Source organism: Corvus brachyrhynchos, unplaced genomic scaffold (genome assembly GCF_000691975.1).
Source record: "Corvus brachyrhynchos isolate BGI_N302 unplaced genomic scaffold, ASM69197v1 scaffold142, whole genome shotgun sequence".
In the NCBI taxonomy this organism is placed as follows: Eukaryota; Metazoa; Chordata; class Aves; order Passeriformes; family Corvidae; genus Corvus; species Corvus brachyrhynchos.
The window spans coordinates 10,025,883-10,039,146 of NW_008237226.1; the positions used below are offsets into that span (position 1 = coordinate 10,025,883).

The window sequence follows — 13,264 nt, forward strand, 5'->3', positions numbered from 1 at the left end:
GGTGATTTGTTTATTTTATTTCTTACCTCTTCCTTCTTCACCTTGAGTGAACTCTGCACCTGGGCTGCTTCTGCTTTCATAATCTGTGGTCGCATGATGGGAAACAAATGGTCAAAACTGGAGAACAAGTGGTTCCAAAATCATAATTGTTGTAGAAGCTTTGGCAAATGTTCTTCCTCTTTCTCTGACAGTAGTGTGTTTTGTTGTAAACATTTCTGTTCGTTGATTTGCCAAGATATTGCATCTACTGAAGCATGCTGACTGCCCCACTGCATCAGCCTACAGCTGAGAGCTTCTCCAGGGGTGCATTATTAGGGGAAGGGTGCCGAGTTACACTCCTCCTCCTCCTCCTCTGCCTTGCTTTTATCTATGGATAGGGTGAAAAGTAGAGTAGGGAAAAAAAATTTGAGAAATATGAAAAGATTCAAACTGCTATAAATTCTCCAATTCAAGCATTGCTCTATGAAGCAAGAATCACAAAATTGAGAGAAGGGTGTTTTGTGCTCTCTGTGAGGCAGACAACACTACAAAAATACCATTCTTGAAGCTGCTTATTTCCCTTTGCTTTTTTTTTGTAAAGAAAGATGGCTGCAATTGTTATACTTCTTAAGTTAATCTGTGTTTATCTTTAGGTCTTCAATAAACTTATCAGGAGATACAAATATCTGGAGAAAGCATTTGAAGATGAAATCAAAAAGGTAATGTTGATGGCAGTCTTTACTGGAATGCTAATGTTTTTTACTCTGTATCTAGTATAATTGTACGTGTATGAATGTGGTGCTGTTAGGTATTTTATTTAGCTCTACTGGAAAAGAGGATAGAATCTACAGGAGGCAGCTTTATTCTGCAAGTTCAGCTCTGTGGGAATACTGCAGGAAGCGCTTGATGTAGAGTATTTCTGAATTAATGATTCCTTTGGTTGCTCTGATCACACTCACCTTCTTATTCCAGACTTTTTTGTGCAGAACTATGATATGCTTTGGGATATACCTCTTAATGAGAAGTGGTATTACGGTCCTGCAAATAGAACATCTCTCTGTGGTTTTTTTCAAAAAATAAATGCAAATCTGCTATACAGAATGTCTCTTGATGTATGAGTATTAAATCACTCCTGCACTGTGGAATGAATCCTAACCACAAGTGGTTTTGTATTTGAGGCCACAGATAATGTGTAAGAGAAAGTCTTCACCGGTGACAAGAGTGCTCAGGATTTGCCTGTTAGACTGTAGTGGCTATTTGTGGATACTGTTTTGTTTTGTGGTACTGAATTCTAAGGAGACAGGAGAAGCCAGGGTAAAAATGTTTGAAAAACAAAATACACATTTATTTTGTCTATTTTGAGTTCCTAGTAACAGATATAAACATCTTTTTCTAACGACCTGAATAAGTAATAAACACTGTACTGTCCTGTAACTTAACAGGCATGCTGATACTGGTAAAACCTGTCTGTGACTAAAGTATCATGTTTGTTAAACATAAAAGTGTGTTTCCTTCTTATTTAAACATTAGAAAGGTTGCTGCAAGGGTCAAATGAGGGCACATTTGGAGCTTGATACCTCACCACCGCTTCTTGTAGCTGAATTAATTTGGCTCTGATTTATACATTCTTGCTCATACAGGAAATTATTTTTACACTTGTGGCCAGCATGCCTATCAACTGATGCTGATTACTCAGTACATCATTCTAAAGACCTAAATTTACCTCTATCCCCACACAAATCTAATGTTCCTGCTGTTAATTACTATAATCACTGACATGAGAAGCGCTGACTCACAGCATTCAAGTTTCAGAGCGTGCTCAGCATATTAAGCAAATGCCATGTCAATTCAAGCTGCCTCCGCTCATTTCGGTAACGTGCTTGGCTTTGCATCCTCTTAAGTTTCCAAAAATTCACTTTGCACTCTTAGTGACAGGATGAGACTGGTTAACACCTAATAATTTTAACTCTTAGTTAAGGAACAAGTGCCTCTGATACAAAGTTTAACCACATGCCAGCTTGAGAGAACGCTGTCATTTGAGGTGCGGTGTGACTAGAGCCAAGCTACTCATTGAAAGCCATTGGAAACATCTTAGCCATGCCAACATGGGATCAGAGCAGGCTTGTTCATCTTGCAGACTGCAAACCTCAATTTTATGTACATGCTTTTGGATAGTTTTCAGTGTCAGACTACATCTTGTATGACAAATCATGAGATGAAGTTTGCACAGTGGTCCTAGGCCGTGGGGAAATCTTTCCATCTGCCCTTCCATTGTCACCCATGGTGCTGGTATGAATCTTGGTGTGGCTTCTGGGGACGCCAGGTATATCCTCTTCCTCAGTTAATCCAGTTTATTAGAGACTTAGAAACTAGGAAGGTGGTTGTGAGGGTGTTTGTGACCGTGTATTGCACCTCCACTGCCACTGCCCTTAAAACCCCTGAGGATTACTTGAAGGTGCCTTTTGCTTACCTTCTCCCTCCCCCTGCTTGTGTGAACCCACAAAGTGGCTGTTTCTCACTTAGGAGGCTGCAGGGTTTTTAACTACTTAATCCTTTAATCCCTGCGTGCTGTAACTGATACAGGAGTGGCTGCCCGTGGAGGGCCAGAAGATAGATACATTTGTATTTCCAGAAGGTGTTACTGCCATAGTCAGTGGTTAGGTATGTATGAGAAATGACTCGTCGATGTTTTCATGGGTCACTGTCCCAGCAGTGAAAGTGATGTTTCTGGCAGACTCATTAGGCAGATAGAGCACCTGGGGGAAAACAGCTCTTCTCACAGAAAAAGGCATGCCAAAAAAAACAAAGCAATACCAGCAGTTTCATGCTAAAGAAGCAGATGGTGTCAGTGGGACTTTTCTTTCAAGAGAGATTATCTTAGGTAGCAGTATTTCCACAAGTATTTGCTTTTTGTCATCTAGATCACACCTTTGTCATTGGGACATTATTTTCTACCATCTTTCCCCTTTTTCTCTGCTTCTAGCTTTCAGTTGTTTTATTTCTTAACTCTCTCTCCTCAAAATTTCCAGTTACTCATTTTTCTAATGGCGTAAGCAAAACCATATATCTAAAGTTTCACATCTAAATTATTTTGTGCAAGCAATTTAAACAGAAGACAAAGATGTTTAGATGCACTGCACACTTGCTGTGTTTGGTGTAGGCAGCCTAAGTTCATATGAGCATGGCCCAGTGTACTGGCATAGGCCCATGACATGTTGCAATAATTTCAGTAAAATTTTAAGTTCCAAACTTGTGTTCATCTTTCTCTACATACGTATTTCTGAGGATGAAGAATGCAGTTACTATCTGTCTCTTTAGTGTGTTTGCACGTTTAAGTGATTTTCTATATCAACTTTTTAATATCGAAATTGGGATACAGATAAATTTATTTTTTGTCTTAACAGTGGTAAATATTACTGAGTCATGAGAGGACATCTCAAGTACTGGGAGATGTTGTGACGTCTGTTATTTGTGTTCCTGTTTTCCTGATCAAAGAACCATAAATTAAGCTAGGAACTAGGAAATAAGAGGACAATAACATTCTGAGATCAAATGGGGAGTAAGAAGAAATGTTTTAAGTCAGCTTAAAGTCAAGACTCAGCAGATATCTGTTGCTCTATTAGCTGCCTTCCCCACTGCTGACAATTCAGTGCTGTCTGCAGATGTGACAGACTGTCAGCAGCAGACCAGTTCAGATAATGAGGACATAAAAAGATGCCACACTCCCTGTGTGGGTAGAGTTCCTTGATTTTCACCATTCAAGATTTCCAGATCACAGGAGGTGATGAGAAGCCCTTGTTTTTCTTGTGTGCTTTTTAATGTTGCATGCATGTGTGTACTTGTGTATATCTTCTATGCCCAGAATTTGTGCTTAAAAGACTTTAACGACAAAAATAGTGTGGAACATCCCATTAGGTCTGGTCTTGTGCTTATTAGGTATTCTGAATTTCTGTTTAAATAGTTGGGAGTTCTTATAGATATCATAGAAATACAAAATTGTGAGCCAGAGCTACCCTTTTCATTCCTGGAATCAGTTTGTGTCTAACAAAAGCAGTAATGTCTGTGCTTGGCTAACAGCAGGGAAGTATCAGCTTGGAGAACGTTCCGTGGGTGGTTGGGAACTACTCTGAAGTGTCTTGGACATTTTGTGACTTCCTTGCTGAGGTTTTTAATTGTGATGATAAAAGGAGAGTGCTTAAATTAATCAGCAGTAAAAATCTGAAACAGCATCTTTGAACTGAATCTTTTGTTCTTTTTCATGTTTTTAAAATGGGTTTATAAAAGATTTTTGGGTTTTCCTATCACCCAGTCTCCCCCTAAATATTATTTCACAATATCTGGAAAGTATAGAATAGTATCCTTAAACAGCAGAAAAGGACAAGTTTGAGCTTCTTTTGAAAAATATTAGTAAAACAAAAATTAGGCTAGTAGCATCAACAGTGCTTTAAGTAGCGAGGGGTATGTATAAGATGAGGGTTCTGTTCAAAACATGCTGCAGGGAAGTGCAGTTCAAGAACACCAGAAACCACATTCATGCTAAGAGACTTGCAAGGAGAGCGTTTCAGAGGAAGGGCAAGAAGACGAGGCTTCAAACTCCATAGACGTGTGATTTCAGACCTCCTAAAACATTTGAACAAATACAGATTTCTCAAAATTAGAGTTGATAAATTTTTTGGTGTCCTTCTCATAGAATCCATCTCCATCTTGGACTGCAGCTTTAAGTTCGGCTTTGCAGCTATCTTGCTTTCCTGGCTCAAATTTGACATGAATATGTATAACTGTTCATGATCTACACATTACTGATAAAACCTAATGGAGGTTACAGCTCAGAAGTATGTCAGAACCTGGTCTGTCACGTTAAAGTGGTCGGTGTGACCACTTTCTAATCAAAATCCTCATCTATCACTTATATAGAAGCAAAAGAAAAAAGACTTAAGTGGGGTACACAGGAATCTGAAGCTGTTTCCTCTTTATTATCAGTCTCAGTACTTCCAGTAAAGAGGTCTAATTCTGATTTTTTTTTTCTTGTGCAGATCTCATTTTAGTGTACAGTATTATTGATAAAGCTTTTATAAAGAAAGCTTTAAATCCACAGGCTTCCAGTTTACCCTAGGGTTATATTAAAATTCTGTAAAAATGTTCTGGGTCTTCCATATAATGTGACCCTGGAGTTCCTCCACCTGCACCATTATACACACCAGTTAGTTGCTGCATTTGGAAATAAAGCACACCATTTGTTTCTCATTCATATATTTAGAAATAATAATTCCGTTCTTCTGCATCCCAAATTTTCATACATTTTGTGGTTGGGTCACAATTTGCTGAAATAAAATTACACCTTGAGATTTTGTAGTTTCATAATTGTTCTTTTAAGCTAAAAGTGCATCTTGCAGTATTTGGCTGAAGCCCACTGAAAAAAATTCCGAGTGATTTGTCTGTGGCTGAGTCATTCAGGCCTGTGTAAGCTGTAATTTAAAGCCAATGTTATTACGTAAGTACTACCGTATGAATGAGGTTTTTTTCAGTTCTGTTCACTGATGCAGAGCAGAACTATTCATAAAATACTGCATGAGATTTAATAATTTCATTAGTTACCTGGATTTTTAAAACATCACTGCATTCAGAAAGCTTTACAGTTGTTGATAAGCTGCTTAGATATCTCGGAGATCTCTCACTGACCATGGTAACAAGCAAGGACAGGGACATGTGTAACATTCTGTCCCTTGGTATGGGTAGAATCTGGTAATTAAGAAACACCCTTAATGTGAAAACCTGGTGAGAATTTTCTATCAAAACAAGCTGTGTTGCTTTAATTGCATCTATTGCTCATTTAGAAAAGAAAAAAGGGTGTCCTTACAGCAGGTCATGACACCCTTTTGGAGGGGTGCCATTTCTTCTTTCTTGTGAAGAAGAATATGAGAATTCTTTTTAACTCAAGAAATTTGTATCTGCAGTACTTTTTTTTTCCCCCCTTCTTCTGTGGTGATGGTAGATTTGTAAGCAAACATCTGATGGAATCAGCAGCTTTTTGCATTGAATGAAGCTGTCCTTTATTGTCTCACCTCTTTTTCCCATCACCTATATTGTGATCACTAACAACACATTAAGAAAACATTATTGTTAACAGTAATGCCATTGACAAAATCTGATTTTGCATGACTTTTTTTTCTGATGTAAAGGAAAAAGGGCATCATTTACTTCATCAGTATGCTCTCAAGTCAATAATTTTAATATATGAAATTAAGATTTTAAAAATAGACTTAATTGCCATTTTTAGAATTAAAAGGTGTATATGTAGTTCTGATCTTCCAAGATGAGATTTGTAATTTTTTCTCAAGCTATTTGTTTTCTCTTGTAATTAGTACTGAGAATGGCAAGGTCTTAAATCAGCCTGTGTGCCTGTCTATCCTTTGTCAGCTTTATCAAGAACTTCTGAACTTGAAATATATTTCTTATTTTAGCCAGTAACAAATCTGTTGTAATTGTGATGTGTTCCCTTCCCTAAAAGAAAAACAGGAGACTTTCCCATCCTTTTATTGTTTGCATGAGCAGTAGTCTTTGAAAGCTAGAAATCAAATTGCAACTCTGTGTGGCTTAGCTGGAAGTCTGAAGATTTGAATAGGCAGGATCCTGTCTGCGATCCTGTAATTTCTGTGTGTCTCAAGCCTGTGGCAAGTACTTTTATCTTTACATATACATACATGTATTTGGAGAAGACAGGTCTTTTATATCTAAGGCCATATTCCTCACAGAATCATAGAATGATTTGTGTTGGAAGGGACTTTAAAGACCATCTAGCTCCAAACCCCCTGCCATGGGAAGGGACACCAGGTGGCTCAGAGCTCCATCCAATCTGGCCTTGAACACTGCCAGGGGTAGGATATCCACAACTTCCCTGGGCAGCCTATCCCAAAGCCTTGCCATCCTCACAATAAAGGATTTCTTTCTAATACCTAATCTAAACCTGCTTTCTTTCAGTTTGAAGCCATTCGCCCTTTTCCGGTCAGTACCTACTCTTGTAAATAGTCTCTATCTTTTTTGTAGGCTCCCTTCAGGTACTGGCTTGTGTTCTTAGAGAAAGTGAAATTACAAGGGGTCAGTGAAATGACACTGTCATGCTTCTGGATAGATTTTGATGTGATTGCTCTAAGTTGTAGTGAGACTTCTCAAGAAATAAGAAATTAAACTGTTAATATTGATTTCTACCTGTTGTCTACGTATGCCTCAAATATATTTTTTTTCCTTGTCTGGCCCACAGCTCCTGTTGTTTCTTAAAGCCTTTACTGAGACAGAGCAGACAAAACTGGCAATGCTTTCTGGCATCCTGCTAGCCAATGGGACTCTTCCTGCTACAATTTTAACAAGCCTCTTCACTGACAATATAGTCAAAGAAGGTAATTTTCCATATCTTTTTTCTTATCTTAGCTCTTTCATAGGAGATGTATTTTATTGCAACATATTATATATGTTGCAGTAAAATGAAAGTTGGAAACTTGTGACTGTACAACAGAAATCAGTATTTTAAAGCAGAAGCATTTACGGACAGCAGTGCCCAACATACTTTGTGAAATCTAGTAAGAGGCCAGTCAGACAGAAGAAAGCCACAAAACAAAAACAAACCCCAAAAGATTTAGGGTTTTTTGGAAGTCATACTTGTGTATGCAGAATTGTAGAATGTATGTATTATTGTGGCACTATAAAAGTGTGATGCATATGTATTCCTGAGATATATGTGCTGGCATTCCTTCAAGTGTTGCTAATACCTCGTGGGTGAGAAGTGGGACAGAGATCCCATGCAGGCCAATGGGATACTGCAGAAGAAAACTAAATGAATCCCTCATTTTGCCTTCACACCAGTAGTGATCAGTGACTGATACAATTTCTCATGAATCTGTGTTTATTATATGATGAATAAATTAGTTCTTTCAGCCTTAAGCCTTTTTGAGATTACTTTCTTAAGGATTTTTGTTATATATTTATAGCCATTTACCTTGGAGTCCTGATTTTCCAACTGCTTGCTTAACTATTTCTTTCTCTGGTAGTTCTGGCGTGACTATCCTGGCATGATTGCAAATGTACTGGTAGTGTTGAGCAGTTTCATGACTTTCTTTGGTTTTGTTAAAGAGTTATATATTAGCTAAAATGTATTCTAATTTTCATTTTAAAAAAGCTATTCTAACTTCATGTTCTCGTTTGCAGCCATTGCTAACCATTACATTTGTTTTTTAAGTGCTGCAGAAATAAAAGCCACAGCTGCAGCTTTGCTCTGTGATCACTCACAGCTTTTGGAATCAGAATTAAACAAGGATAAATCTCAAACAAAAGCACTAATCCATGTTTTTAGGGTGATTGTCTGCAATGTGCTTAAATTAAAGTCTTCCTAGTTATGGGAAGACAAGAAGCATCAGAAAACCCAAATTTTTAAAAATCATGTAAATTGTTATATCTTACATTTAGCATTTTAAGAATACAATTCTTATTTGCATTATGAACTTACGTTTCTAGGAGCCCTAAACTTTTGTCAGAGCTTACATATACTTTTGGTTCTTGGTTTATATATACTAAAAATGCATCCGTAACAGCATTTGAGGAAAGATTGTTCAGTGTCCCGGAGTAGATATTTTATGCAAGAATAATTAAAGATGCAAAGATAGTTGAGAAATGGGGAATGGAGCAAGGCAAAACAAGTAGATCATACACGAATAAACTCAAAGCTTTCTTTGATTTATAAAAAAACAATGCTGCAGGCAGGTGAGTTTAAAATACACAGGGAAACAATTAGGTGAGCTGAGGGAGTTGTCGATCAGCATGGAACTTGTAACATTGGGTAGGAAATGGCTGAAAATGAGATGAGGGTAGATTGTGTAGACAGGAGATTACTCTGAATTTTATATATAGATGGAAAACAAAACTGTCTTTCGTGGATTGCTGACATACTTGTAGTAGAGGCAGAGAAAGGTCTAGGTGGTGGTGGAATCTTGTCAGGGTTAAGTGTACCCTTCTTGTCCCCTGTGCTGGCAAAGTAGTGCAAATGCAAAGAGCACCTAATGGGCTTAGTCAGTAAAATAAATGGCTGAAATTACTTACTGCAAATAAGAGGGAAAAAAACAAAGCAAACAAAAAGAGAAGAGTTATTTAAAGGAAAAGAGTGGCAGCATGTGCATAGAGTATAGGAACAAGCCAGTGATAAATTTGGACTTTAAATGAGAAGTTTGAAAATATGTGGGTAGTGAAGCTCTAGAACAGCCTCCCTCTGTCATGGTGTAATCCCAGCCAGCAGTCAAGCCCCACACAGCCACTCACTCACTCCCACACCAGCAGGATCAAGGAGAGAATGAGAAGGGTAAAAGCTGGAGAACTCGTGGGTTGAGATAATGACAGTTTAATGGGGAAAGCAAAAGTCGCACACACAAGGAAAGCAAAACAAGGAATTAGTTCATGGACAGGTGTTCAGCCATCACCAGGAGAGCAGGGCCCCATCACACATAATGGGTACTTAGGAAGACAACAGCCATCACTTAAAGTGTTCCCCCCTTCATGCTTTTTCCCCCCACTTCATATACTAAGTGTGATGTCATACGGTCTGGAATATCCCTGTGGTCAGTTGGGGTCACCTGTCCTGGCTGCGTCTCCTCCCACCTTGCTTGCCAGCATGGCAGTCGGAAAAGCAGAAAAGGTCTTGGTTCTTTGTAAGCCCTGCTCAGCAATAACAAAAACATATCTGTATTATCAACCCTGTGTTCAGCATAAATCCAAAATACAGCCCCATACAGCCACTGTGAAGAAAAATGACTCTACCCCAGCTAAAACCAGCACACCTTCTAATACTGATACTGGCATAAAACTTACTTGTTTTAAGCTAAAACTAGAAAAAGTGTTTAGAATCTGTGTATTGGGACAATGCTTGGTGACCATTCCATTCAATTTTGAGCACATAAGCACATGGATATGCTGAAGTGTGTTTGCAGGCGGAAGTTATGCCTAAGTCACCTACTGGTTGACCTGGCTTTGTGAGTCTTGATTAGTCAGCTTGCAGCAGTTAGGATTGCAGCATCATGTCCAACATGTAAACAAGCCCAAAGAAGTATTTGCAGGCCTCTCTTGGTATAGCATTGTACATCCCTGGTTCCATACAGTAGTTCTCTAAGGATTGTGTCTTACGACTAAGCTCCTGAAATAAGTTTGCCAAAACTGCCGTAACAGTCAAGATCTGTAAAGACTGTCAATGAGCTTTACAGTGGTCTGGGAATAGTCTCTTCTGTTCTTGTTTGGTGACTCATTTAGTCAAAGTATTCTAGAAATAAAAATAAGGAGTATCTATCTATAAAGTGGCTAGGAGTGATGAAGCTCCTTCTCACCAGTAGGTTCCCTCTAGCTCTAAGAGCTTCTGGGCTATCTGGGGGTGAGACAGCCCACTCCAGTGGCCAGCTGTAGCATAGGACCGTGCTTTTCAATATGCATTACCATTATCAGTGCCTTCAGTAGCCCTGATACCTGAAGTGGTATGAGTGTAGTATGGAGAAACATAACTGACCAACAGGCGACTTTCCTCAAGGGTGAGCTGCAGCTCTGAGACCTTTCAGCTTCCTTCAGCTCCCTGCACTTGCTGCTTGCAGTGGAGAATCTGGAGCAGTTGTGGTGGTGGTGCAGCTCTAGGAAATAGGAGGTGTGGGTTTAATGGTTTATTAACTCCCCTGGGAAATCCACAGCTAGTGGAGGTAGAGTTCGTTTGATTTAATACACACAATACTAAGTTGTGCCTCGAGGAAAGAATTTTTTCACTTTAAAATAATATTTGTGCCTGGTACTACTGGCTACTAAATGCCTCTTAGGAGGATATAGTACAGTCAGTCACCTTGAAGTTGCAGATTTATTTAACCTTATTCCAGGATTTGCTAAAAAACATTTGAAGATACATTTTTTAGTTCTTATTCCGGATTCCTGATTCCTTTATTGTTTCGTGCCTTTGTTTCCTATTGATTTAATGCATTATTTTTCCTTTTGCATTGTTCTCAGTCTGTGAATTGTGAATGTAGGAAAAATAATTGCAAAGAAAATCTTTGAACAACTGAATGGAGATGGGCAATACCAAATGAAAAGATTTTCAAACAATCTAGCATAATTCAGAAAACTACTTTTGCATTAAAGAAAAAAATACATGTTTCGGCTCTACGTGTTTGGTTCTGTTGTCATAAATGTATTTTCATTCCATAGTCTTGTAACTTTTTTGTAACCTTGTACTTCTTACAGTCAACTCTAATTCATGTTGAAAATTGCTGAAACATGTTTTGTGCTTTTCTCTAACAGGGATTGCAGCCTCCTTCGCTGTAAAGCTTTTTAAAGCATGGATGGCAGAGAAAGATGCCAATTCCGTTACCTCTGCTTTAAGAAAAGCCAACCTCGATAAGAGATTACTAGTAAGTACAGTATATTTTCAATAATCCTTATCTCTCCCAGGGAAAAAGAAGGAAATGAAATACAGATGGTAGTTTGCTGTAAGCATGTTAACTCCCCCTCAGACTCTGTTAGCATTTCTAAAATGTTTTGAAACACAGCAATATTGTTATGGCTGTAGCATTGATACAGGTTCAGGAATATTAAGAATCACATGTTTTTGCATTCTGTCTCTTATTTTTCCTATAGTCAGATGCCTTCTGAGAGACTATATATATGGGGCTTGGGAATTAAGTAAATGGGGTTTTTTCCTAACCACTGCTAACAAAACATACCAGCAAATGGGCATGAGAAGTTCTATTTCTTAAAACGTTTTCCTTTTGTAAATAATATGTAAACTATAAGTAGTTATGATTAGAATGTAAGTTTCTGAAGTGTTTAGTGTAGTGAATGAGTAGTAAGCAACTTTCTGCAGCAGTAGCCGTCTAGGTAGCATAAATGGTCCTGCAGTGGTGACAGCAGACGTAGTAGGTGCAGTGCAGGAAGGCTTTCAGCCTTAGGACTCAAAACCTGTGTTCTGAATTTGTAGCAAGGTATTCAGAGAATATATGAATATGTAGCAATTTCATGTGCCTTTTTTTCCCAGTGTCTTTCTGAAGATCATTTGGGGTTTTCTAGTCGTCAGAAAGATTGCTGCTGTGATAATCCAGTCAAATACACATCCTGTGTCACACTGCCTGGAGACTCAGCAGTGTTTTCTGTTTCTACCTCAATAATATATAATTAAGCAAGTATCTTTCAAAAGTGAAGCAGCCTCCCACTCCCCTCCATCTCTTCAATTTGTACTTGATTTTAAGTGTCCAAGTCGTAAATAAGCTTGACTGACTTAAACTTTCAGCTGTTGGCTCTCATTACTCTGCTCTATTAAACAACTGTAAAGTATCAGATGATGTGGCCTAGCAAAGATGTCTTCATGAAAATTTCTTCTTAATCTCATTAGTCAGTAAGTAAACAGATGGAGAGTCTCTAGCTTCTTTGTTAAAAAAAAGTGCTGTCCATCCCACAGATCATTGTTAAGACACCAAGAATGGATGGTAAGCAAATGCCATTGAATGCTTTCCAAGATGGGGCATTTGCTATAGTAATTTTTAAGAATAATTTTAACTTTTCTAAGTAGCTGGACTTTCATAAATTGACAGTGTCTTTAAATTAGAAATGCCCACAGGAGTTAATGTTAACTGTACATAGTGGATTTTGTGATTTTTGTTAAATGATTCATTAATGGTAGGCCAGGGTGCCTGGGCCACTTATGTATTCTTGAATGTATTTTTATTAAGAGATAAATGTGTACATGTGCTGGGAGGGCATGATAAATGTGCTTTGCCTGTAGTGGCTTTGCCATCTATTCCTTTCTACTTTCCCTAAAAAACTTGGAATCTAGAAAAAGTGTTTTGAGCAATGTGTGAGGACTGTTTTGAGCAATGTGTTCAGCTCATGGCTATTCATAAGTACATGCACTTCACATGGAGTGGGTGCTAGCTTATTTCCATAACTGGACATCATTTTTTCCCTCCACTACAGTGAAACACTGCTATATCAATGAACTGTTGACTTTTCCAGTGTGGATACAAGCAGTGTTTTAAGTGAAGTGACAGGTTATTCCCACTGTTTATTCTTAAAAAATGTTCTTTCCATTCTGTCAAGAGTCAAAGTTGGTTATTTAACAGAGAGCATTCCTGTCTTTTTAGGAACTATTTCCAGCCAACCGGCAGAATGTGGACCATTTTGCCAAGTATTTTACTGAAGCAGGTCTAAAAGAACTCTCAGATTTCCTCAGAGTTCAGCAGTCACTGGGGACTCGTAAAGAACTTCAAAAAGAACTACAAGAACG

The 13,264-nt window shown here is 38.3% G+C and overlaps 1 protein-coding gene across 1 annotated transcript in view; it reads left to right on the forward strand.

Moving 5' to 3' along the window:
* Positions 1 to 13,264, forward strand: part of BZW2 (basic leucine zipper and W2 domains 2) — a 56,158-nt gene that overhangs the window by 28,141 nt on the left and 14,753 nt on the right. The window contains exons 5-8 of the mRNA XM_008629953.2: positions 633 to 698; positions 7,238 to 7,373; positions 11,287 to 11,396; positions 13,122 to 13,264. The exon at positions 13,122 to 13,264 is cut by the window's right edge and continues 17 nt beyond it. Coding sequence (XP_008628175.1) covers positions 633 to 698; positions 7,238 to 7,373; positions 11,287 to 11,396; positions 13,122 to 13,264 — 455 coding nt within the window. The remainder of the gene's footprint in view (positions 1 to 632; positions 699 to 7,237; positions 7,374 to 11,286; positions 11,397 to 13,121) is intronic.